Raw genomic sequence first — 27,367 nt, 5'->3', positions numbered from 1 at the left:
TTACAGAATCTAGTTGTTATGCTTTGGATACCACAAACTTCCTTCTAGAAGGTAACAAAGAAAACAGGTCATGGAGAGAATTTGCAGTGTCCAAGACAATACTGCGGACCCTGATCAAGCATAATTTACATGCTATGTCCTGAATAGAAGGAAGTGAACTTCTAAGAACCTTTTCTGCCATCCTCACCATTCTCTGCACAGCCTTCCTGTGGAAGTACAACATATTTCCTTCCTGGGTAAGAAAATAATGGAAAGTTGTTAAAATACTAGAACAGTGATGGCGAACCTATGGCACGCATGCTGGAATTAGACGCAGAGCCATCTCTCCAGGCACGCCAGCCGTCTCCTGTTGCTTTTCTGGGTTCTGGTGCGCAGATGCGCGCTGGCCACTGGTCTTTGCGCATGCCAGAAACTGGAAGCAGGGAACTGCTCTTCCAGTTTTTGGCGTTCCCCCGCATGCGCGCTACAGAGCTCCTCTTCCAGTTTCCAGCGCTACCCCTGCGCGTGCATGCTCCAGTTTCGGCACTCGGTGCCGAAAAGGTTTGCCAACACTGTACTAGAAGATACAGAGGAATATATTTCAAGGAAATGATGCAATACAATATAAGTTAAGAAATGTTTGCTGTGGTAAGGATATAAAAATAGTTTTAATGAACCATACCAGGAACAAAACCAACATAGATTCTATTCTCACATGGAAGGGTGATGATGATGATGATGTGCCATCAAGTCAGTGTCAACTCTTAGTAACCATGTAGCTACATTTTCTTCAGGATAGTCTGTCCCCAACCTGGTCCCTCAGGTTTTCCAATGATGCACTAATTGCATATATATTGAGTCCATCAAGCTTGCTGTTTATCTTCTTCTCTTTCCTTCCACCTTTTCCAGCATTATAGACTTCTCTAGAGAGCTAGTTCTTTATATAATGTGCCCAAAGTATGATAATTTAGGTCTAGTAATTTGTACTTTGTGTGAGAACTCTGGATTCATATTTATTATAAAGGAGGGGTGAAATCTAAAATTTGTTACTACCGGTTCTGTGGGCGTGGCTTGGTTGGGAGGGGGGTAATGTGGGTGTGGCCCCCCTTAAGGTGACCAGATTTTAACATTGGTAAAGCGGGACACCCACCATGTTGTGGGCGTGGCTTGAAGGTCATGTGACTGGGTGGGCGTGGCTAGCTGGTCATGTAACCGGGTGGCCATGGCTATGTGTATAGAAAAAAGTCATTTCTGACAGGTCCTCACACTTTTGACTGGTCCTCACACTTATGACCATCCTCACATTTATGCCTGTGCAGAATTCTTAACAACCATGTCACTCATTTCACAACTGCTTCTCTTCACCATAGTGATAAGATAGGGCAAAAAACTTAAAATGTGAGGACAGTCGTAAGTTTGAGGACTGGTCAAAAGTGCGAGGACCAGTCAAAAATAACTTTTTCAGCCCTCTGAGTAGTCCATATGCACAAAGGGACTAACCAGAGGGCTGAAAAAAGTCATTTCTGGCAGATCCTCGCACTTTTGACCGGTCTTCACACTTATGACTGGTCATAATTTATGCCCGTGCAGCATACTTAACAAACATGTCACTCATTTCACAACTGCTTCTCTTCACCATGATGACAAGATAGGGCAAAAATGTAAAATGTGAGGACAGTCATAAGTTCGAGGACTGGTCAAAAGTGTGAGGACCACCAGTCAAAAATAACTTTTTCAGCCCTCTGAGTAGTCCATATGCATAAAAGGATACAGCAATAGAGAGGGATGAAGGAAGGGAAGGGAAATTAGAATAGGAGTGAGGGTAAGAGAGGGAGGAAGAGAGGAGGAGGAGAAAGGAAGAGGAAGTAGGGAGGAGAAGAAGGGGGGGGAAGAGAAAGTAAGAAGGAAAGAAAAGAGAGAGGTGGTAGGTTTGAGGAGAAAGATTGCTGTACCAAAAAAAAGATGAAAGGGAAGAAAGCCAGCCCCAAAGCCAAATAAAGATATTAAGATAAATAATGAATTGTTAAACTTTAAAGAATAAAAGAGAACAAATCTAATAAATCTAATAAAAGAAAAAGACAAATATGAATAAATAGCAATAATTAGAAACACACATACAAACATACAATGTATTTTCTTTGAACAGAGTATTTGGCTGGTTCACAAATTTAAACTGTTTAGTCATTTCAATTAAATTTACAATTTCTATATTTCCTTTTTGCCATATTTATTCCTCATCTATTTTTTTAAAAAAACAATATTACCCTTCATCCTCATCTCTAATCTTAATCAAATTCAATTTTTCCCTTCTATATTATACCCCTTCCCATTGTCATCTATTTTTATATCCATCCTCACATTGGTTAATTATGTAATACAGTTGTTTAATACAAATTCAACATTTTAATATAAATCAATTAGTTATATAACTACCTGTTTTGTATATTAATCAATATGAACATGAATATTCCAATTATTTCCATGCAATCCAATTTCTTACAAATCAATTAATTATATTTACCAATAATAATAAACCAAATAATTTCCCCCATATATTCCTCCAAACCACAACTTAACCATTTCTGCTTTCAACACAATATACAATTTATAGTATCTCAATTATTACAATTCCCTAGTTAAATAGAGCTTTTTTTTCTTTTGTGTTTTAAAATCTTGAACTCTCCTCTTTTGCCCTAAATTTCCCATTGTTTGCAGTTTTATACCTACCTTTTTTGGTGAGGAAAAAGAAAAAGAAATCTCTCTCTGCCTCATTTTGCCACATTGCAGCAAAGACCCTGCTTTACTTTCAGTTTCACTTTTTCAGCATAGTTAGGGGAAAAAAATCTCCAGCACTCTGCAGCTAGCAACTACAGAGCCCTGAGCAAAACAGCTGAGAGCAAATCAGCGGAGAGTCGGGAAGCCGATCTAATCAACTTGTGCTAATTAACCTATGCTGAAGCTTTAAGGGGCTGTTTTTTCTATTTTTGCAGGCATCGGTCTATTCATTTGTTTTCTTTTAACACTGATCAGCTGTAGGGCGGCCCTTTGAAGCTCCGCGGCAAGAGTTTAAACAGTTTTTTTCCCTCTAGCCATCAGCTGGGACTCAGGAGGCAGCCGGGAGCAACCCACCACTGCATCGTTCCCTAGCTTGTCGTGCATTCTTTCCAAAAATCGGGACTTTTTTAAAACGCCGCGGGACGCAGGACAAATTGTTCAAAAGCGGGACTGTCCCGCCAAAAGCGGGATGTCTGGTCATCTTACCCCCCCTTTTTTTTTTTACTTTTAAAACCATTTTTTCTATAACCTCTTCGGCTAAGAGCAGTGGTGGGATTCAAGTAATTTAACAACCAGTTCTCTGCCATGATTTCTTCCAACAACCAGTTTGCCAAACTGCTCAGAAAGTTAACAACCGGTTCTCCCGAAGTGGTGCGAACTGGCTGAATCCCACCACTGGCTAAGAGGTTGTAAAGAAATGCTTTCAAAAGGCTCTGACGATCTAAGCTGAGTTTCCTGATTGGCAGAGGCTTTTTAAAAAGCCTCTGCCGATCAGGGAACTCAGCTTGGATTGTCAGAGCATTTAAAAGAAAAAAAAGGTTTTTTTTCTTTTAAATGCTCTGCCGATCTGCCGATCAACTCAACTGGGATCGTCAGAGCATTTAAAAGAAAAAAAACCCTTTTTTTCTTTTAAATGCCTTTGACAAGCCGTGCGATCATCAGAGGCTTTTTTTTTTTACTTTTAAAAGCATTTTTTCAGCCGAAGTTGTAGAAAAAATGCTTTTAAAAGTAAAAAAAAAAAAAAAAGCCTGATGATTGTGCAGCTCAGCTGGCCATGGGGGAGGCAGGGATTTTTGCTACCGGTTCTGCGAACCACCCGCCTCCATCGCTACTGGATCGGGTGATCCGGTCTGAACCGGGAGCATTTCACCTCTGCTATAAAGCCTTTGTTTGTTTCCCTGGTTATCCATGGTATTCTCAGGAATGTTCTCCAACACCAAAGTTCAAAAGCATCAATGCTCATTCTATCCAGATTTTTCAACATCCAGCTTTCACTTTGACAGTGTCAGAGGGAAAATAATTGCCTGCACAATTCATGCAATATAAGAATATATTTTATACAAAATCTAAATATTAACAGAAGCTCTCCAATGGCTAAATGTTCAGATAATCTTACATAAAATGAGGACCTTGGAAAATAATAATAATAAAAAAACCCACCGATCATTGTTCTCCTTTTTAACATTATTCTCACTTTATGACAAGAAGGCTTTTATTATTTAAGACACGAGATAGTGTAACATAGGCAAGAGAAGTTATAATAAAGTTAAGCAAATGTGATTGCTGTAACTTTTCAAATCGGATTTATTGGGTGAACTCAACTTTTTATTATGGTCCTGTTTTTAAAATCACTTTTAAACCTACACAATGTTGCCGTCATTTTCATTCACATCCATCTAGCTTGGTGTGAGTTAGCATTACTTCCATTTGAAAATGGCATAAGGCTAAGAGACAGTAACTTTCTTCATGCAGATATTGGAGCAGGTGTTCATATCCATGTTGCAAGCCTAACATTTCCCCTTAAAACTCATGGGATTACTTTCATTTTAACTCTGATGTTATGCAGTACCCGCTTAACACGAGAATGACAGCATACCCTTCAAAGCCAAAGGCCCTAATGTTCCTTGAAAATCATATTTGCCTCTGATTACTCAAGAGAGCAGCTTGTCTTTGTTTCTGAAGCAATTTCTCCAAGCTCGGCAGACTTTCAGAGTTTGTTTGTTTTTATTCTCTGCAAGGGGGCCCCTGTCTGTACAGCAACTTGCCTACAGCTGCACAAGCGAGCGGAGCGAATTGCATCAATTCTGTATGAAAAGGGACACCTCAATGCTGGTGATAATGTGGTGCTGCTCTATCCTCCTGGTAAGGAAAACCAAGAATGTGGGTGGGGGGAGTTTACTTGGATTCCCTGCCATGTCTAAGCTGTAAACTTTCATGAGTCACTGAACTACAGGAAAATGTATTGCAGTTATTAGAAGAGAAGCATTTGATATGTCAAGTTGAAATTCAAGAACTGTAAAACAAATTAGAGGAGGAAAGTTGTTTAGATCCGGGGTCCCTCGTGTCGCGGCCCACTACCATGCCTTGAGCCATTTGGAACTGGGACGTGCACATGCATCCCCACTCATGCAAGCAGCAGGCGAACGAGTGTGCACATGCTCCATTTGCGCAAGTGGCTTGAGTGCATGCCCACCGCTCACACAAATGGAGCTGCACGTACACTTACCCGCTGCTCGCACAGAACCATCTTTTGGGTTCAGTGTGTCAAAAATCTGAAAAATGCCTAATGACTCTGCTGGCGTGTCACTTTCCCCAAACAAAAAATAAACAATTGTTTACACATTTGTTTTTTTTAAAAAATGCAGACAAATTGGGGCAGTTCTGAATTGCACAAGGCTTTTGTTCTTGAAGCAGATTTGGAGAATGCCCTTCCGTGGCTTCTGTAGCCTCTGAAAACCATATGAAAACCTGCCTCATTTTTGCGTGATTTTCTGAGGCTCGGGAGGCTGCATGACTTTCAGAGATTGTGTAAGAGACACCCCATTCTCGTGTATCCTCCAAAACTCATGCAAGACAGAGACATGCTTTCAAGAATAGTTATTGACAAGTATTGGTGAATGCTAACATGTCACCCAAAGCATCATGCCATGTCACCTTTGACATACGTGTCATGGATTCACCATCACTGGGCTAAGGGGATCTCAAGTGAAGTTCCTTCAGTCCCTGTCCTTGGCTTACTGTCCTGTTTGAAAACTGTCTTAGTGCTGTGACTCGTAAGAAGCTTTCATCCAAAGCAAAAATAAATGGAGAAGGATGATGTGACATTGTTTCTTGGTCTTCTAGGCATTGAACTCATAGCAGCATTTTATGGCTGCCTGTACGCTGGCTGTATCCCAGTGACTGTCCGGCCTCCACATGCTCAGAACCTCACTGCCACTTTGCCCACTGTGCGGATGATAGTAGATGTGAGTATAAGAGCTGAGCGTAAGCATTTGCATCTACATCAGTAGTTCTTGCCCTTTGTTTTAGAATGGTGGCTTACTGTGTATCAGCTGAAATAGAAATTATTCTGTGGGAAATTTGTTTTCTGTTGTGATACAGGTAGTTCTCAGGTTATGATAGCCATTAGAACTGGAATTGTCACTGCTAAGCAACATGATTTTAAAGTGTGAGATCGTGTGACCATTTCACTTAATGATGACAGTTCCAGCAGTCCCGGTTGTGTTGATAAGTGAGGTCCATGCGGTTCATTAAGCAAGGACCTCACATGATCGTGACTTGGCTTCCTGCCCACTTTCTCACTGATTTTACTTGTGGAAAGCCAGCAGGGAACTTTAGAAATCAGGGGATACTGTGATGGCCAGACCTCCAAGCTCTGTTTATAAATCCCTCTCATTCAGCACCCCTGCAAGTTTGGATAGTTGGTTGTAACCCGAGGACCACTTTATGCTTATTATCACTGAGATACTATAGAAATATTAATATTGCTGCCCTGTAATTCATGAATCATTCAATATCAGAGCAGTTAAGTGTCTTGTGTTCAAGTTAGAAGCCTTTTGCTTTCTCGATCCTCTTGGAAGGTTTATTTAGCCTTTAAAGCCACACATTATGGGGGACATCGTTATATTTTAGTAGAGAATGGTAATATTTTCTGCCTAATGATTTGATTGTCTTTCCTGTAACCCAAAGCCACAAAAGATACAAACAATGGATTTTCACTGAGTTCAGGATCTTTACTGAGTTCAAAGTCTTTACTGGATAAAAATGATAAATTTGTTAAAAATCAAAATAAATTCTTAAAATGTAAGGTAATAGAGTGGATACTAAAATGTGAAGTGCTAGCTGTAGAGCACGGGTTCCCAACGCCCAAGCCGCGGTCCACTACCGGGCTGCAGCCTGTTCAGAACCGGGCCACGGAAGCGGTGGGAAAGCCACATGCGTGCAGCTCCATTTGTGCAAGCAGTGAACTTGTGTGCTCACCTCACACAAATGGAGCTGTGTGCACGCTCGCACGCCACTCACACAAAACCATTCCCACCCCCCTTCCCCAGGAAACCAGAAAGGTTGGAGGCCGCTGCTATTAAGTTCCAGATATTTCACTTTCCTTGTGGATTGACTTAGTGTAACTAGGCAAATCTCAGTGTGACTCCTACACCCGCTGAGTTGGGGCTAATATAAAGCTATAGTACAAGCTTTCTGTATGAAGAAGGCAAGAATCTGTGAACTATTTTACATGCTAAAAGTGCACTGTATAAATGATAAATGATGATGCTGTCAAGAATGCTAATCAGATAATCAACCATACTTATCAAATGTATTTTAGGTGAGCAAAGCTGCCTGTATTCTCACAAATCAAATTCTGATGAGACTACTGAGGTCCAGAGAGGCGGCGACTGCTGTTGATGTAAAAACTTGGCCAACCATCATCGATACAGGTGACACAGACCCTGCTAGGCCATCAAACTCATACCCAGGATTTCCAAACAGTTATAATGCACATGAGAGCCATGAGCCAGCTCTGTTTTATTTAGAATTGTGTTGCTTAGCTCTGTTGCAATTCTGCATGTCATTCCAATGTTTCTCCCTAGGCTAAATTCAACAATGATCATTTTCTTCGTTATATGTTCCAGATGATTTGCCCAGAAAGCGGCTACCTCAGGTCTACAAACCACCAACTCCAGAAATGTTGGCATACCTGGATTTTAGTGTTTCCACAACAGGGATGCTTACAGGAGTAAAGGTATAAGAGTGCTTGATGTGTTGGATGCCTGTGTTATAGCTAGAGTTCTAAAATATTTCTAGTTGTTTGTTTATAGATAAAGAGGGCATCATATTTTTATCTGGGCATAAAAATTGCTGAATGGCTAAAGTCAGATATTAGAAACTAATGCATGAGGGAGAGCAAAGTAATCTTGCTATGGCTTTGAATTTAAAAGGCACTTTAAGTGGTTCCTATAGCTTTGACTGCAAGATATGAAAGACAGTGGGGTGGCATATGGTAGAACACAATTTCTCGGTGAACAGTGCTCATGATCTTCTAATAAATTGGATGGAATAAGAAACAGCTTGGACTACCAAATAATGTGTGGCAGATGTATAAGGACAAGGGCAAGTTCCCTTCTCTGCTTAGGCTTCACTGTTACCAGTTCCTGGTTAACAGTGGGAACAGAAGTGTTGCCATGTACCAGGCCTTCTTTTTGAATATATTGGCTCATTCTCTGGCCTGTTCTCATGGCCATAGTGTAACCTCATCCAGGAGTAAGGATGGAAAAACCCTGGAGGGTCCCATTAGAATAAACAAACTATTTGGAATATAAACTGGTGGACAGCAATAGCAGTTAATACTTTCATGCTAATACTAAGGTGCAGTGTGAAGATCCAACTTTAATTTCTTGTTTAGTTCATGCTCTGGGTTTCGTTTGACCGCACGGCTCCTGGCAGAATATGGAAATATTTTCCCTTTTTTAAAACAAAAAGTTATATAGATAAATACGACAAAACAGGATGAATAATTTAAAAGAATTGATTCTGAGTTTTGCTGATGCAATAAAAAGAAACCCTTCTATTTTCAACATTGACACCACATAATATATGGCTATTCATATACTTACCTATTAGTGGTACTTTTATCATATTCATATACACGTTATCATGTTCTTCTATTGTGCAACTGGGATTCGGTCCTCCCACCTCTTTTTTCTTCTTCTTCCCACAGATGTCCCATGCATCAGTCAGTGCCCTCTGTAGAGCCATAAAGCTCCAGTGTGAATTGTACTCCTCACGGCAAATTGCCATCTGTCTTGATCCCTATTGTGGGCTCGGCTTTGCACTTTGGTGTCTTTGTAGGTAAGAGTCAGGATGTAATCAGAACTGGTGGGTTTGCAGAAGATAAATCTTTGCTTGATATAAATTAGAACATCTGTTTTAATCCAGTGAAATGCCTGATTGTAGGAACTAGAGGATTGGATATCAAATGAAATCTAATTCACATGACAGAACTCTCAAGAAATATGCAATTTTATTATCTACATGTCCAGTATTTTCCTGATGATTATTAAAACATCAAAGAGATTCTGCACTTTTTTTTTACATGATTATCCTATGTCCCATGTATTCACATTCAATCAAATCTTTATTATGGTCATAGACCACCCTAAGGAAAATAGGCTGGTATTGACATTTTTTCCGTGTCCTTGGGGAATCATTGTTACATGAATGGTAAGTCTAAATCCAGTCCGTGTCAGTATCTGTTAGATGTTCTACTTCATTCTGCAGATTTAAACAAATAGGTGTACATTACACCTATGTGGGTGCAATTTGATATATACGTTTTTCAAATATGTAAGCATTTATGCTTGTTTTTGAGGAGATGTTTTAAAGTGGTGAATATTAGAAATCACAAGTTGGTCTTTTTTTCTTAGGATATATTTCAGATTGGCACATAACATTATTCCTGGGATGGAAAATCCCAAGACTTTGGTGGATTTGCCTAATATCAATTGACTATGGATTTAATGACAAAATGTTTAATTCACTATGAATTAATTGTTGTAAACAACACATTTACAACAATTATTGAAACTAATTATTGAAATCACTCTTTTTGTAAACATGGGACATACAGTTGGGAAAACTATTAACAAATCAGAAATGGCTTGTCTCTTGTAGCAGGGCAAATAACTAGCTCAGAAGCAATACTGAGATCAGCTTGATCACAAGCTTCTTTGAGGGCACGTAATGATCTACCTTTTAAATATCCCATGTTTGTTACACAACTGTCTTTAACAGCAGTCAGTCCATGATTTAGGCAGTCATAATTACAGCAATGAATGAGACTGAATTACTAATCTATCTTGGATTGGGGTGGATAGGAAAAATGTTTGCACAGAAGAAGGATCAGCAGTCTGAGGCAGAGGATAATATTTTAGGCTGTCAGGTTAATAAAATCCATCTATAATTGATTTGTGATGTTCTCTTGCAGTGTGTATTCTGGTCATCAATCCATTTTAATTCCTCCTATGGAGTTAGAATCTAATCTTTTCCTGTGGCTCTCCACTGTAAGCCAGTATAAAATACGGGATACTTTCTGTTCCTATTCTGTCATGGATATGTGTACTAAGGGGCTCGGGAATCAGGTGGAAGTATTAAAGGTAAGAATCCTCTCCCTTCACCCCCTATCCTTTTAAACATATTTTAGAAGATCTATTTTAGTATTCAGATTATTAGAACAGAATATTAGGGTCATACTGATCTTGTAAGTACAGGTGGTCCTTGTTTAATAACCAATTACACTGAAGAAGATTTATGGCTGGTTCTTGAAGTTGTGGCCGTCGCAGTGTCCCCACAGACAAATGATCACAGTTCAGATTCTTGGCAACTTCCTCAATATCTGGAAATATTGAATTTATCAAACCTGTATACCCCAAATTTCTTTTTAAAAAAATCTTTGAAACTGCTTATATTCCTAGACACTACTTTAATAATTCTTAGATGGTTAGGACTTGAATAAAGTTTCCACCAAGATTGTGAATGTATAGCTCAGTTCAATCAGGAACATTCTGCATACATCTTAGGTTGTGTTGAACAATCTTCCTGTCAGTTTTTTCTGAGGTCCCAGTTTAGATTAAAAGTAGCTTTCAGTTCTTCTGTAGTCACGTAAGTGTATTTCATAAACAAGTACCATACTTGATAATAGAGTGGTTTGACTTTTATAACTATATAAGACAATCAGCTTGCTATTGAAAACTTAAATATTTGTATTTATTAAAGTTGTTATATAGCTTCAATACAGGTAGTCCTTGACTTATGAACCACAATTGAACCCAAAATTTCTGTTGTTAAGTGAGAGAGTTAAGTGAATTTTGCCCCATTTAACAACCTGTCTTAACAGTTGTTAAGTGAATCACTGCAGTTGTTAAATTAGTAACATGATTGTTGAGTGACTTTGGCTTCCCCATTGACTTTGCTTGTCAAAAGATGATCACATGACCCCAGGCCTCTAACCATTATAAATATGAGTCAGTTGCCAAGCATCCAAATTTTGATCACGTGGCTATGGCAATGCTGCAACAGTCGTAAGTATGAAAAAAGGTCCTGTCACTTTTTTTCAGTGCCATTGTAACTTTGAATAGTCACTAAATCAACTGTTGTAAATTGAGAACTATCTGTAGTTTTTTTTCTTTTCCTTTTTTAATTTTTTATAGTTTAATTCTTGTTAAAATTGTTTTGCTTATCTATTTTTCCTTTTACTAAATATGTGTAGATGCAACAATACAATGAAGATATTAACAGAGTAATAATCTGACTGAAATCCTTATAATTCAATATATACCATACTTTAATCTGTAGCATTTTTAAACACAATTTTAAATCAAAATGTCAAATAATTTTATGCTTGTAATAGTGATAGCCTACTTGTAATTAATATTGATAATTTTTTCTTTATTTTTAATACTAAGTTATCTAAATAATAGAATGTCAGTAATTTTCAATTAGTGCTGGGTAAATATGGTATCTGAAGATACAATATATTTAGATTTATAGCAAAAGAAAAAGAAAAAATGGAAATATTTGTTAAAATTAAATTTGACAACTCTGTTTTTGTTTTAGGATGAAATAATTGACTTTATCAGAGATGACAAATTATAGTTAATTGTTAAATGTAGGGACATTGATTTATGTGTGCATCTCCCCCTCGTTTTGTGCTCCGTAGCCAAGAGATCGACATTTTATATCTGATCATGATTGTGAACAATCTGCATTTTTTTTGTTTCATCCAATATGAGAAATTGTGCTTTGTTTAAAATAAAAAAAAGCCAAGAGTTTTGATATCTTGCTTTACAGACAAAAGCTGCATGATCCAATTTCCTATACCGACATGAAAAAGGAAATTGCAGATTGATCCAAATTGTCATTAGAACTCTTAAAAATCCATCTTCTTTGCATATAAAGGGAGAAGAAAGGCAAACATGGAATCCCAGGGCTCTGGCAATAGAAGCCCAACACAGTATGTTGTTAAATTTGGTTGGTGCAAAATTCTCTGCTGATTCTTCCACTTCAATTTCCCTCAGCAATGGGGCTGTTAAAACCCCTGTCCACTGGTTTGTTTATGGTTAAACATACCATAAAATCCAAGACTTCTTCTTCCACCCAAATTAACAATACAAGGAATTATACTTCTTGCTCTGGGTTCCGGTCAGAACTAGCACATGTCCTGTACTTGAACAAAATGTTACCTATAAACAAATATGCTGTAATTGTTCTCTACCAATTAATGCTCATGGGAGGAACTGGAAGCAGTGTTCATATTAACCAAGCTTAAGCATAGTTTAGCATTGTAGGTGAGTTAGATCTGAATGTACAGTTTTAGGTGTATGTTGATTTTCCTCCACAGGATTTTGCAAATTAATTGTACCTAGCCTAGTACAGATTGTTAGAATAGATAGTTAAATAGAAAATATACGTAAATTCCTAAAATGAAATATAGTGCCTACTATGTTCTTAAATATTATACTGGATGGCAGCTAATGTTCTAGTTTTAAGGCTTTGAAAAATTGAGGGTTCACTTAAGCATTTGGATGTTGGAGTTTTGTTAGAGTTGAGTTGAGAGGGACATGTCACTCCCACTGTTAGATTTTTTTCCCCCTGCTGCTTTAGATCAGTATCTTGCTATTGATTCAAACAAATATATTGTTTTAATTATCCAACAGCCCTTGATGGTACATCCTGATCTGATTTTTTAAAATACAATTCATATCTTTTGATCCTTCACTTTCTTTTTTCTTTTAATCCTAAAGAATTGCAAATACTTTGGACCTTCACACAGTTTTTTCATATAGCTCTAAATGATGTAGGAAGAGTCTAATGGCTACATTTTGCTTGGTTCTATATTTCTAAAGAATTAGATAAATCAAAAAGATGGGCACGGGTTAGTGATTTTTTAGTGGTTTGCCTGGTGTTTAAAAAAAACAAAGAAAACAATTATGTTTTCTAGATGATTATGAATGGTCATTTTCTAGATGCAAATGAACTCCAAGTACTTGGGATAGTAACTGGAGCATTGATTAACGTTATCCCTAACTGTTTGATATACTGTCATATTTTTTATCAATAATTTAAACTTTTCTGTATTAACAGGCAAGAGGTATCAACTTATCAGGAGTCCGGACTTGTGTAGTGGTGGCCGAAGAACGTCCGCGTGTTGCACTTACTCAGTCTTTCTCCAAGCTTTTCAAGGACATTGGTCTATCATCTCGTGCAGTCAGCACCACCTTTGGGTCAAGAGTCAATGTAGCTATCTGTTTACAGGTAACAGTGAAGATTTGGTAGGTTTATTTTTAGAGATCAGGGGCTCTGCATATTAGCAGAATTCTCAACCTATTCTAAATCTGTTTGTGCAGGGGTTGGTGGGTTTTTTTTGATCTTGAAGAATTGTGATTGCTGATTTGCAGGCTTTTTTTATTTACATGGACTCAGTCCTACTGTATAATGCTTATTTTTTTTTAAAAAAAATTAACCCTTTTTGTACTGTGAAAATAAACATGGCTACTTATACAGGGGGACTCTCTGGGAGACTAGTTTTATAAGTTATCCTGGTTAAACATAAATAAATAGATTAGATTAATAAAACATAAAAATCAGTTTTTCACTAATATTTTTCAAACTGAAAAAGTAAAGCAGGACTGTGCTATTAACTAAAAGTTGTGGAGCTTCTCTCAAGAAAACGTACAAGCAAGTATTCTTGGCTTTTCAGCAGAAATATTTTCTTTTATGTACTATCTCCTTCATTTGACAGCATTGGACACTTATGAATCTAGTTTGCATTGCTTTCATTGAAAGTGCCTTTAATATGTATCACTTAGCAGAAAATATGACACATTTAAAAATAATCTCTGTTATTATAGGGAACCTCAGGGCCTGATCCAACCACAGTTTATGTGGATCTGAAATCATTGCGACATGACAGGTACTATTATTTTTATTGTATTTAGTTTTTGAATGAATTCTGTAAGAACAAATCATTTCTATTAGAAGCGTGCAAGATATTTCACTTCTTATCAGCAGTAACCAGCAGACACAAGATTATGAGTAGTAGTTCAGAACTTCTGGAAGTCGGTGGATGGCTTATCCCAGATTTAAATACAAATTTCTTTATTTCCCCAAATATTATTGTATTGGAACAAATCAGTATTTATCATTTATATTATGCTAGGCATATGGTGGTAGCAATCCTTTTGGAAAGTGAAAGTGCAATTTCTAACATTCTTATCAGTTACGGATTTACTTTCTTTCTCACAAATAATAAAATTGGCCCAATATTTAACATTCCAGAAAATTATTTTTTCCCACTAAGAGAATAGCCATTCCTTCTGAATTTGCAGAATTCCTAAAATATCGGCCAACCAGTTAGATTATTTTATGAACATTTTTCCCCTACTCCGATAAGTATTATGAGGACACCTACAGTTCAATTCTGTTGGTATTCTTGACACTTTTACTGTATTACACAGGCATATACATTCTGAAAGTTCTAAAACAACCCTATAATTAATAGCTAGCCAATTCAGATTGTTAAACAGGCACTCAGTACTTAAAACTAGCAATTTACATACTCTTAGAGGTAGCACTGTAGGGAGAGAAAAATGGCAGTGGGGCTGTGGGGGATTCTTTAGCATAATAGTTGGTGTTAGACAGGATATTGTCAGTGATTGCCCTGATCAGAAGGCTTTGTTGAAGTGAACAATAACAGGATGTTATTCCAGAATTCTCGGTTTTTCGAACAGTCTCTTCCTTTACATTTAGTATTACAAAATCCCTCTGTGTGTGTGCTCATAAGCGTGCAAATGTATGTACACACACACACATACACACACACATTTTTTTTCCATTTGGCTCAAAGAGGATAATTCAAATTTACCTACATTTTACTTAGTGGTTCTTGCTTTTACATTACCGAGTGGATAGGAAGCATTAGGTTCATTTACAAGGGAGCTGGGGAATGCTAGCTGCAGTTCACATATGCTTCGTACATGAATTTTAATGATGGAAAGTATTTTCCATTGGTTTTGCCATTCTAGATTAGAACCTATCCTTTGAAATGCAGGCTATCACTTTCAATATGCGAGAGCTTTCTCACATTTCTTCTTCTTGTTGGCAACATGTAATAATACCCAGCAAACCAAACCTCTTCCCATCTCTCCTCCTATGATGACATTTATGTCCTAAGATTAGCAGAGGGCAATACATTTCAACAGAACAGAAACTAAGAAATCAACAAGAATCAAAAACTGTCTGTAATTGGGATGAAATATTATTGATTCTCATAACATCTCAATTCTTAATACTTATGTGAGACTGACAAGACAGATAAAGGCATAGTTATTACGGTAAATTTATATACCACCCATTTTGCTATTCAATTTCAAGTCAATTTCCCAAAGTCACTGTCAGGTGATTGGGTAGCTGACAGCACAGTCATATACTGGGACATAAAGAAAATCCTGTATTTATAAGGAGACCCTACAATGAAATACCAATCAATGAAGAAAAACATAAATTTAACAAAGCTATTTTATAAAACATGAAAGAATATGTTTGGGTAATGGCACTTTTTCTGGATGTTAAAAAAGGACATTGCCAGAGAATATGGGTATTTGCTTATGTCACTTCTCCAAAGAACTTGCCAGATGTACCTAGTGCAAATATTATTCAGCTAAATTTACCATTATTTTGCTAATAACCAACTATCAGCCAAGCAAATGGAGAGATTGAAGGGATTTTGTCAATGCTACTTGGAATGATCATCCTTGGGTTTTTAATTTCTTGAATCATGACTGATCATTACTAAGAACTTCAAAGTTGAATGCATTTGAATGTAAAGTAGTTGTGGGTGGGTTGCGCAAATAAGGTAACAAAAATAATTTATACTAAGATAAAAGCAGTTGTTCAGAAATAGTTGATTTGAACTTTGGGCCAATCCCTTTCTCTCAACTCAATCCATTTCACAGAGTTATTGTTGTGGGGAAAATAGGAAGAGGAAGGTGTATTAGGTATATTTGCCACTTTGAGTTATTTATGAACAATAATAAAGGTGGGATAAAATAAATTGGAATGTAATTGATGATTCTGTGGTGACATGAATTTAAACAAAATGGAAGAAAAATCCATTTTGGAAAAATCCAATAAAAACAAAAGAAAACAAATTTTTCTCTTTAGCGTTGTTAGTGTTATGTTCAGAATATTAAAGAGTAATTTTAATATCTTGTAATGAAGTTTCTTAAATCACAAGTATGTGATTGTGTTGATTTTTTAAATTTATCTCCAGGGTGCGGCTAGTTGAAAGAGGTGCTCCCCAGAGTCTCTTACTCTCCGAGTCAGGCAAGGTAATAATACATCAGTTTGTAAGTCTTTGTGAATCATTTGCATGCAACCCAAAGTAAGGAAACAATAGAATTCAGTTAGCATTTGTGATTTGGGGTGTACAATTCCTGTGTAGGACCAAAAAAACCCTCTATTCTGCCAATGGCCATTTAAAATATTAGTTTTTCCTTTACAAAGTAATAAGTTTGAAGTATTGTTTCCTTGTGTCTGGCCTTGTTGAGACAACAAATGGAGTTGGAGATGGGTAATAATGCTAAAATAATTAAGAATATAACTCAGGTTAGATCCTAAATAGTTGTGATGGAAATGGAGGAATTGGAAAAATTGCTTGAGCTAAATTGAATCCTAACAGCAGAAATGTCGAAGTTGGAAATGTTACTAGGCTATAAAATACACAGTTGTTTGTATTACACTTACCAACATAAGAGATAAGTCACATCCTCAAGAAGTTAAAAAGAGAGGCTTGTTTAAAATGCTTATTTAGTATAATACAGATCTTCTCCACTCTCCCCCCCCCCCAAATTTCCTTCACTCAGATATTGCCTGGAGTCAAAGTGATAATTGTTAATCCTGAGACGAAGGGACCTGTTGGTGACTCACACCTTGGAGAGGTACGTGCTGCTATTGGTTCTTTACAAAAATGTATTTAATCTAATCAAACTTTATGCTCCCAATATGTGTCCAATATGCAAAGCAATGTCCAACTGAAGAGAATGTAGCACACTGATGATATTACCTAATTGGGTAAAGAAACATCTCAAGCAAATTACCAAGCTCAGATAGTACCAAGGATTCTACAATGTGCTTATTTCAGTTACCAAAATCTTTTGAATCTTAAGAAAAAATGCATTCCTTTTGCATGAAGGCTGCTTCTAAGGCCTGTCACATCCTACTTAGAGCATTTAAACTACAGATAATTTATATGATGACGAACATTATATTTTAGTTATGCTTATCTGAATGTATATCTATATTCTATGGTTAAAAAGAGACAAAATAAAAAAGTATGAAATAGAAGATTTGTGTTTTATCACCTTCATAGATCTGGGTGAATAGTCCTCACACTGCTAGTGGATATTATACCATCTATGATAATGAAACCCTCCAAGCAGATCATTTCAATACCCGCCTGAGCTTTGGGGATGCTGCTCAAACTCTCTGGGCACGAACAGGATACCTTGGCTTTGTACGACGGACTGAACTCACAGCTGCTACTGGAGGTAGGACAAATTACTCTTCCTTTCTGTGGACATTTTTACTGGTGACATGAATGTAAAATTAAAGTTACAAGAAAAGCTGTTAGAACAGTTTCCCACAAATCAACATCAATATATATTTTATATATATATAAATACTTTATATAAATATATATACTTTTTTAGATTCAGGAATAGCTACTGGGAATTTTTCTATTAGCATGATAGTTGCTATCATGCCTGTTGGAAAGTAGAGGAGAATTGCTATACAGGTAGTCCTCAACTTACAACCACAATTGAGCCCAAAATTTATGTTGCTAGTTATTAAGTTAGTTTTGTTCCATTTTATCTTTCTTGCCACAGTTGTTAAATGAATCATTGCAGTTGTTAAGTTAGTAACACAGTTGGGTTTTTTTCCCCAGTAAGTTTTTAATTTTATTTAATTTTATTAAAATGCAAACTGCAAAAAACGGGGGAGAAATACAACAACAAAGCAAAGGTAAGGACATAGAAAAAAAATGTGTATAAAAAGAAAAAGACAAACTTCCACATAGATTGTCCCTCCTAGTTGAATACTGATAAATATATTTCAAGAATAATAGCTTTTCCCCCTTGCAAAACAGGCCCACAGTTATAAACTTCTACAATTCTTTACCTAACTAATTTGACCTGGCATCTATCTAATATATAAAACACATTGTTAACCAGTAAAGTCAACAGCAAAGTTAAAATTCAAAGCTCCCTGTTAACAATCCATTATTGTATTTTATTTGCAGAAAAGCCACATTGGCTTCTGATCTACCACAAACCACCCAGTCATTATTTCTGATATGTCCAGGATCAAATTTCTTTGCTTTCCAGCAGAGGTTAAAAAAAATAACACCAGAGCTTTTAAAAATTAATAAAATACAAGATCCTTGTACTGAAAATCCTGTGTAAGTGTAAATCAAATCAGATTGCTTCCATTACCCTGGAAATTGCCCTCGACTTCCATATAGGGAAAACGAAAGTGATTCGCAACTCCAAAATAAAGTAATAAAAAGATGCAAAAAAACCCCCCCCACCACATTAAAATCCATCAAGCAGCTAGAATAAGTCAGAATTCAACCAGTTCATTAACAGTTAAAGATAAAAATCAAAATGAAAAAAAATTCAAAGTGTGCAGTTAAAACCAAGGCATGCTTAAAATAAATAGCTGAAAGGAAAAGATAGATATCCAGCTCTCCAGTTGCTCCTACCCAGAATTGCAACTGTCAAGATTCTTCCCAAGTAGGTACACGGTTGTACCGAGGGTCATCTTGGGTCATTCCTAGTTGCTCTGTTTAAATTTGGGGAGCATGCCACCAAAGAACCAGCTTTGACGGCAAAATCAGCTGTTTGTCGGCAGGAAAATAAGATCACCCCGCCGCTTAGCATGCCATTTTTGGTGGACCAGTAACATGGTTGTTAAGTGAATCTGGCTTCCCCACTGACTTTGCTTGTTGGAAGGTCGCAAAAGGTGATCACATCACCCAGGGACACTGCAACATAAATATGAACCAGTTGCCAAGTGTCGTGTGACCATGGAGATACTGTAATGGTTGTAAGTATGAAAAATAGTTATAAGTCACTTTTTTCAATTTATTTATTTATTTATTTATTTATTTATTTATTTATTTATTTATTTATTTATTTATTTATTAAATTTATATACCGCCCTATTCCTGAGGGACTCAGGGCGGTGAACAGCGAACGATAAAAATACATGTAATACAAACGTTAAAAAAAAACAATTAAAATATACTAAACACTCTGGTCCTAGATAATTCAAGACATCCCAGTTTAAAATAAAATCAAAAGCAATATAAAGGGAAAGTTAGGCCAGGCCGGCCTGCTGAAACAGGAATGTTTTGAGGGCACGGCGGAAAGTGCGCAGATCCGGAATCCTCTGTATCTCTGGGGGGAGCTCGTTCCAGATGGTGGGTGCCCTCACAGAAAAGGCTCTCCACCTGGGGGCCGCCAGTCGACACTGTTTGGCTGACGGCACCCTGAGAAGCCCCTCTCTATGGGAGCGTACTGGGCTCCGTTGCAATTTCAAAAGGTCACTAAACAAATGGTTGTATGTAGAGGATTACCTGTAGTTTGAGAATTAATCCCCCATGTATTTTTGAAACGATTAGGACAATTCAATATTCTCTTTTGAAGAATCTGCATAAAATCTATATATTAATGTACAATGTGCTCCTTAGAACGCCACGATGCATTGTATGTCGTTGGGGCACTGGACGAAACTCTGGAATTACGTGGATTGCGTTATCATCCAATTGATATAGAAACTTCAATTTCTCGGATGCACAGGAGCATCGCAGAATGGTACAGTTTTATGCAATATATTCCTTTTGGGAAAATACATTGCTTAGCAAGGGTGTAGCAATAGGAAAACAAAGTTACTGACTGTAGTTGTAAATTCAGAGCAATCTGGATCCTGAGCAATCACATCTGTGTTTTGAGAAAATATTAAATTGAGCATTTCTCTTCAGAGCTTTGGGTGATAGCCTCAGCTTTCATTTCATTACTGATATGAGAACAGTAGCAAACTATTCTGTGCTGTTTTATAGATATATAACTATAGCTTAAAATTTTACATTATACTTTATCAAGATTTCCATGTGTAATTCAGTTTATTTATTAAATAACTATTTATTGTAAACTAAAAATAGAATGCATGAAGTGATTTATATATTTTAAAGTGAGTATATTACTGTACTTGATCCGTTCCAAGTAGTCATTTCAGAATGCATAATACTCTTGGATAGGGAAATCTTTGAGTTTAAAATTGAGGTATTTAAATATATTAGCATAGTCTTATAAAAAAGTAATCTGCAGACTCATTCCTATAAAGTGTGTATAATAACCTGTGGATTTCTTATTTTTCTTTTAGTGCTGTATTCACATGGACCAACTTACTTGTAGTGGTTGTGGAATTGTGTGGCTGTGAGCAGGAAGCTCTTGATTTAGTCCCTCTGGTTACCAATGTGGTCCTGGAAGAACATTATCTGATTGTAGGAGTTGTGGTGGTAGTTGATCCTGGAGTGATACCCATCAATTCCAGAGGAGAGAAGCAGCGGATGCATCTCCGTGACAGTTTCTTGGCTGATCAACTGGATCCTATATATGTAGCATACAACATGTAATTTTGCAAGTGTGGGTCTGAAACTATCCTACAAACTGAGCAAGAACCAGGAATGACTGTGGAAACAAAAAAAGCTGACAGAAAAATTAGCAATGGTAATTGTGAAGCTGGACAATGCTGTTTGACTCCTTTTCTCTCCATCTTACTGGACTGACAGCAAGCTGGACCGATCAAGACAAAAGATGGCAACCAGGGATCTACATTTGTATTGTAAGATGATAGCTTTACAGGCAATGAAAAATAGGCCCTCGTGAAAAGCGAACACCAATTATTAGGGCCTTTATTGTAGTGTTAACATTTTCAATTACTGTATATATTTGTACTTTTTCTAACACTGATTTAGAATTCTATGAGGGATGATTTATTTAGTTAAAATGCAAATCTGTAAGAACCTGGTTATGTAAGTCTTATGTATACCGTCTGTAAACAGTGTACTTTAAAACTGTTAGCTTAATTCTGTAGTACTGTGTTGATAGGGATCACGTTTACTTAAAATTGTGCCATGACCACACTCAATATTCAGCAGAAGAATCACTTATTCATATAGCTTCTCATGAACTTAAAAAGAATTTGCCTCTATTTAAAATATATGTAAATATTAGTATGCATAATTCATTTATTTAGAAAACTGATTCAAATATTTAAGAATTTAACAAAGTCCTTAAATTATGGTTAGGCAATTAAAGTGAGGAATGCAATTAGACTATTAGGTTTCTCTTATTTTGTTGCTGGTCAGGTATGACATAGCATGTAGAAACTTAAGTTTTCAATGCACATGTTTATAAAGAGGCTGACACTCATCAGCGTTACAAGCATTTTAAAAAGCAAGAAGCAATTCTGTGACTTTGGAATGTTGAATAGGATTTGTATAGCCTACTAAAATGGTTTTTATAAGCAAACACTTGTTAACCAGAACCACTCCATTCATGATCTTAGACATATTTTGTTGGATGGTGCACAGTAACAATTCATTTAAAAGAAAATTCCTACCATTACTTTGATGTGCTTCTTTCTGGGTGGGATTCATTACTGTACTGCAAATCATGGGCTTTTGCAGGATGTCTTTGAATCAGAAACAGCCAAATTCTTTTAAAAGATTGGCAAGTTGTGATTATCCCATTCAAAATAGCTGATCAGTTTCAGCCTTCAAAGAATTGATGACAATAGATGCCTTAAAATGTGCTGGAATAGCCATTGTTTGAAAATGGTCTGCAACCCCATCTCCAATAAGCTGGTAGGAAAAACAATATTGCTATTTAGACCATTTTTCCCCCGATTACACTTTAGAATCTTCTCTTTGTTTCTCCTTAAGAAGTTTGTTAAAATAACACAGAAAGCAGATAACTAGAAACGGTGACAAACTTCCTTGGGCCATTTGTGGCCTATTGTGTAAATACTTAGAATATTTTAATAATGTCTGTTTACCCTCCCTGTAACAAAGTTAGTGTTTTTAGACATTTTTAAGAGAGATATAAATATAAACCTGAATTAAATCCTCAGCTACAGCAGCTATATTAAGTGTAGCTCTGGCAACTTATTCCTTAAGACAAATTCCAAATGTATACTTGAAAACCTTTCTGTACAAACTTTCAAAAGCTTGGTTTTTTAATGGCTTGACGTATAGATATTTAGACAGAAAACCTTTAAATATATTAACAAAATATTCACAATTACCTTCTTATACATATGTTGTTCAATATATCTTGAATTGAAGAATTATGGCAAAAATAGTACAGGGTGGAGGGAGGTTCATTACTTCAAATCGTTGAAATATTAACTACTGGTTCTTAATGGAGACGATTTGAATATTTTGCATTATCAGTATTTCCACAGTGTGGTGCTGCTATGTAAATTAAAATGCACTCCATGCTGAAGTTGTTTTAACTTATAGTTTGCAATAGTTTGGAAAACGAACACAGATAAACCAGTTGCTGGCACTCCACATGGGAACAGAAGGCCTTCAGCAAATAAATGTTCTGTGTACTCCAGCCTTTAATTATTCACTCCAATGTGGCTCTTAAGAGGTCTCAATTTTTATAAAAAATACACTTTCAATGTCCTACAGAATGAAAACAGATCATAGTTATCTACCCAAGGTTGTAGCAGTATTTTCTACACTTACGTTTAGATTCTTATTACATTTAATATGGTAATTTACTATGGGCAGTCAAGAAAAACATTTGAAAATATTACAGATCTTCTAATCTGAAATACTTCAAGTTTTGTTTTCAACATTAACTTCAAATATATCATTTTTCTCCTTGATTTGTTAAATATTTTATTTCTTTCCTGTTAATGTGAGATTTTAATATACTTTCTCCAAAGATTTATAATTAATACACCAAGGATTTCAATGTTACTCTTTAGCCCCGAGATCTCTTCAGTGCCACACATATTTGCCTTCCAATAATTTATACACATGGCTGAGATTCCAAAGGAATGATTGTAGAATCAGTGCTCTCTTTATGGGGGTTCTGACACTGATTTGCTCAGTGTGGCTTTGGGTGTGCTATTCTGTGTTCTCCATCAGACATTACAGATTCCACTTGGAACACAATAAGGATTAGTTCTCTGTAGGTTCTGGAGTTAACTTATCCTCCTGCCCCCGCCCCCCCTCATTCCACATAATCATTGTATGGTAATATTTTTTCATATATCCAAAGAGATTAAAGCCAGCATTTTCAGCCTTGGCTTTTTGGATTTGCTTATTAGCTCAGGTAATACTTAATTTAAATACAATGGCTTGGATCAAAGTATTCCTTCTGCAAATGGAAGGATTGCTGTTTTCATAAACCCAAGATTAAATTCCAAGAACAGTGGAAGTGGGGAAGCTCTGTGAATACCCTGCAATTCTCATGTTTCTTTCACATTTTGCTTTTCAGAGGTTTATGGGGGTGTTGATAGTAATAGAATTGCCTTCCTAGATTCTTCTGGCAGGAATATCCCATGAATGCAGTTTCATTAACAAAAAACCCTCTGAATTCACATCATTACCAAAATATATTAATATGAAGCAATTAGAACACTTATTCCTGAGAATGAATTTACTACCCTGAATCAAAACTACAAAACCACATTTCATATTTTTTTTCAAAGATAGGCTTTTTTAGTTAAATAAGTTTGCTTTTCAATTTTTTTATTGTGCAGTTTTGCAATGATGGGCCAAGCTTAACTGTGATGGAGATATGATTGTAAAAACAATAGAGCATTGTCTTTAATCTTTTTTTGCTTTTGTTGATGTCAATACGTTTACCATTGTCAGATTCAAATCACAACTGTGTAATTATGTAAAAAGTCTTTTTTATTTATTTGAAATTAGGTTTTAGATATACTTTTTAAAAGATTTTAACATCTGGCTGGACAGTGTTCCATTAATGCATTGATTGTGTCTTTCTTGTCTTGTGTTAATAAATAATGATGCCTGTCTGTTTTTATTATATCATTAACATTTTATCCCGTTTTTTTCAAAGCCTGTTTTTTCAAAGCCTATGACCAACTTTTAACTCCAATTGGTGAAGTCTGCACATATAATATTCCCTTGTCCAATTAATTTTGCACACTATATAGTAAATTGAATGGTGAAGATGGTGGCCAAATAATCTAGTGAGTTTCTGTGATTGTTATTTGCATCTCACTGATTCTAGTCTAATTCCAATCATTATAGGACTTATTTGAAACACTAATTTTCGACAAAGTCCCTGAAGTGAATTACTATAATTATTTTTTTTTAAATTAAAGAGCAGCAGAAACCCCCCCTCCCCCCATTTTTCTAACTCAAAAAGGAAGTATATTTTGCATCAAACATATTCATAAATAGCCCCTGGAGAAAAAACTGTCCTAAAAATGTCCAAGTTTGTATTCCGAGTCTTTTACTTACTAAGAACAAAAATATACTGTCATTTGTCCTCACTATTAGTTCTTCTACACTCCTGCAGAGCAAGTCCTATGGCATGTAAAAGGATGAAAAGGAGAAATTTCTGTCACTCAGGCTGAAACTCAGGAAAGTACTCAATAATTTGTGACCACCTAGTGACCTACTGGATTTTTGCAGCTCATATCCCATCTAGGGATGGGATATGCACTCATGAATAGGAAGTGCATTCAGATTTCTATCACTGCTGGCAATAAATAAGAACACTACCCTAGAATGAACTACTGAAACTGTACTTTGGGGCAATGTGCTTCAAAGTCACCCTATTGTAAGGCAATATTATCTTGAAACATCAAGCAAGGAATGTCTATGGAGATTCTCAGTCATCCAAGTCATGGTTGTCCCAAAGGTGCTTTTTCAAGAGGCAACTGGACTTCTGATTTTTCTTTGAAGACATTCCACTTCCCACCCAAGAAGCTTCAGCTCTGACTGGATGGTGGGGAATGGAAGGATTTATAATCCTTGCAGACAGCTGGTCATTTGCATTCTTTTAGAGAGTCTTGAGGCCACTTGGAGGTTTATCTGTCAGGAATGGGTGTGGAACCTTGGAACTATTGAAAGGACTGTTATAGACTGGAGATAGATGATGTCACAACCCTCTCCCTCTGTCGAGAGAGCGCTGTTCAATTGACATACTTACTGGTATAGGTATGTGGACCATACTTGGGTCAAGATAAAAACACAGGAATTGGAAGCATTCACCAAACATAAACTCTGGACAGAAACATCAAATTTTCATGGGAAAATAGTCTAGCCTTCCTGGATTGAGCAGTACACATTAAAGAAGGCAGAAGCCTTAACATTGAAGTTTACAGAAACCCCCACACATGGATCATTATTTACATTTTGATTTTCACCATCCATTGGAGTACAAAATGGGAGTCATCAAAGCCCTGCATCACCGAGTTGAAGGACTGCTTACCAGCAAAGATGGTAAAGGAACTAAAACACATCAAGGAAGCCCTCAGAACATGTTGCTATCCCAAGTGGGCCTTCATCAAATCTCAAAAAAGTCTCTACAGGAACTCCTCTATAACAGACAACACCGAGAACAATAAATGAACCAACGTCGTCTTTCCATATGTTGCAGGAATATCAATCAGAAAAGTTCAGGAGGATCTTCAGCCAACAAAACATATGTGCATTCTTTAAACCAAGAATACACTAAGACAGAATCTTGTCCATCCCAATGATAAAACACCCAATCCTAGACACAAAGTGAGCAACGTGGTATATGCAGTACAATGCAGTGAGACGTGCAGATCTGTACATTGGGGAAACAAAACAATCACTTCATAAGTGCACAGCACAACATAGGAGAACAAACACATCAGGACAAGATTCAGCAGTCCATCTGCATTTAAAAGACAAAAGGCCACTCTTGAAGACAGCAAAGTCCACATTTTGGACAGAGAGGACCGCTGGTTTGAAAGAGGGGTCAAAGAGTCCATCTATGTCAAAACTGAACAGCCTTCTCAACAGAGGGGGAGAGATATGATGCCATCCATTTCCATCTACAACAATCCTTTCAATAGTTCCAAGAAGGCTCAACACCCATTTGCACTACTCAGGTGATCCTGACCACACAGATAAACCTCCAAGTGGCCTCAAGAACTCTCTATAGATGCAAATGACCAGCTGTCTGCAAGGAATATAAATCCTTCCATTCCTCACATCCAGTCAGAGCTGAAGAAATTTCTTGGATGAGAAGTGAAATGACTTCAAAGAAAAACCAGAAAGTACAGTTGCCTCTTGAAAAGGCACCTTTGGGACATTAGGCAAGGAGGATACAGCACATGCAAGAGCTTGATTTTTAATTGCACCATATACTGTGCCATATTAAGGAAAGATAGATTGAGGCTATGATTCTATCTCTAATAAGACAAAGCAGGTATTTTGTTTAAAATTATATGGTTCATAGGCATGCTGCAAAACAATGGTACCAGCCTCTAATATATTTACAATATATTTACAGCTAAAACCCATATAAATATCAGATATAAATATAGTGACTGGTGAGAAGAAATGCCAAGATAACTGGTTAATAAAAGGCAGTGAGCAATCCACTTTGTTATTCAGTTGTTCAGTCCATTCCAATTCTTCATGACCCAATGGATATAATTTCATCACGATGAGGAACTATTTCTAATGTCCTGTAAACTGAGATTTTTTTTTTTACTAGCCACACCCAACAGGTTAATGAACAATCATTTTATGAGCGTGCACAAATTCTCAAAATTTCAAATCTATGTCCAACCCAAAAGCCTCCTCCCTTCAGTAATTTCCTGTGGAAACGTAAAATCTCTGAATTTAAGACGAAAAGAAGAAAGAGATCTTCAGGTCCAAACTTTTCTTCCTTTCACTTCCTCCCATTGCTCAGAAGAGGAAGATGTGCCTTATCACCTCTCTACTTTAAAATCCGCAGCCGCAACGCAAAGTCTGGAGTGACGCAGAATCCGTCAAGCTGTTTTTTAAATGCACACCTGTGTTTAAACCGTTTTATTTTTTCGCTTGGCCGCTGCGTCCGTAAATATAAAGCGTTTTTTTAACCTAATATTCTGCTCTTGTGAGGTGGCAGACCAAGATTGCAATCCTAAAGTTGCTTCTTTGACGTCACTTCTGAGTACACTTAAGTAGAATCAGGATACGATCCTA

General features: G+C 36.7%; 1 protein-coding gene across 2 annotated transcripts in view; it reads left to right on the top strand.

Annotated features, from left to right (window-relative positions):
* DIP2B (disco interacting protein 2 homolog B) overlaps positions 1 to 22,356 on the top strand; it is a 201,469-nt gene extending 179,113 nt beyond the window's left edge. For both annotated transcript variants that reach the window (XM_070937807.1, XM_070937804.1), the window contains exons 26-38: positions 4,773 to 4,896; positions 5,878 to 5,999; positions 7,358 to 7,469; positions 7,665 to 7,774; positions 8,750 to 8,880; positions 10,016 to 10,184; positions 13,171 to 13,341; positions 13,938 to 13,999; positions 16,358 to 16,415; positions 16,950 to 17,024; positions 17,456 to 17,633; positions 19,838 to 19,961; positions 20,530 to 22,356. In XM_070937807.1, coding sequence (XP_070793908.1) covers positions 4,773 to 4,896; positions 5,878 to 5,999; positions 7,358 to 7,469; positions 7,665 to 7,774; positions 8,750 to 8,880; positions 10,016 to 10,184; positions 13,171 to 13,341; positions 13,938 to 13,999; positions 16,358 to 16,415; positions 16,950 to 17,024; positions 17,456 to 17,633; positions 19,838 to 19,961; positions 20,530 to 20,782 — 1,689 coding nt within the window. In that variant the 3' untranslated portion in view covers positions 20,783 to 22,356. The remainder of the gene's footprint in view (positions 1 to 4,772; positions 4,897 to 5,877; positions 6,000 to 7,357; positions 7,470 to 7,664; positions 7,775 to 8,749; positions 8,881 to 10,015; positions 10,185 to 13,170; positions 13,342 to 13,937; positions 14,000 to 16,357; positions 16,416 to 16,949; positions 17,025 to 17,455; positions 17,634 to 19,837; positions 19,962 to 20,529) is intronic.
* The last annotated feature ends 5,011 nt before the right edge of the window (positions 22,357 to 27,367 follow it).

Source organism: Pituophis catenifer, unplaced genomic scaffold (assembly GCF_029215685.1).
Source record: "Pituophis catenifer annectens isolate HBS135680 unplaced genomic scaffold, rPitCat1.0.hap2 SCAF_2, whole genome shotgun sequence".
Taxonomy (NCBI): domain Eukaryota; kingdom Metazoa; phylum Chordata; class Lepidosauria; order Squamata; family Colubridae; genus Pituophis; species Pituophis catenifer.
Note: the sequence above shows the minus strand (reverse complement) of the source record. Positions and strands in the feature narration are given on the sequence as shown.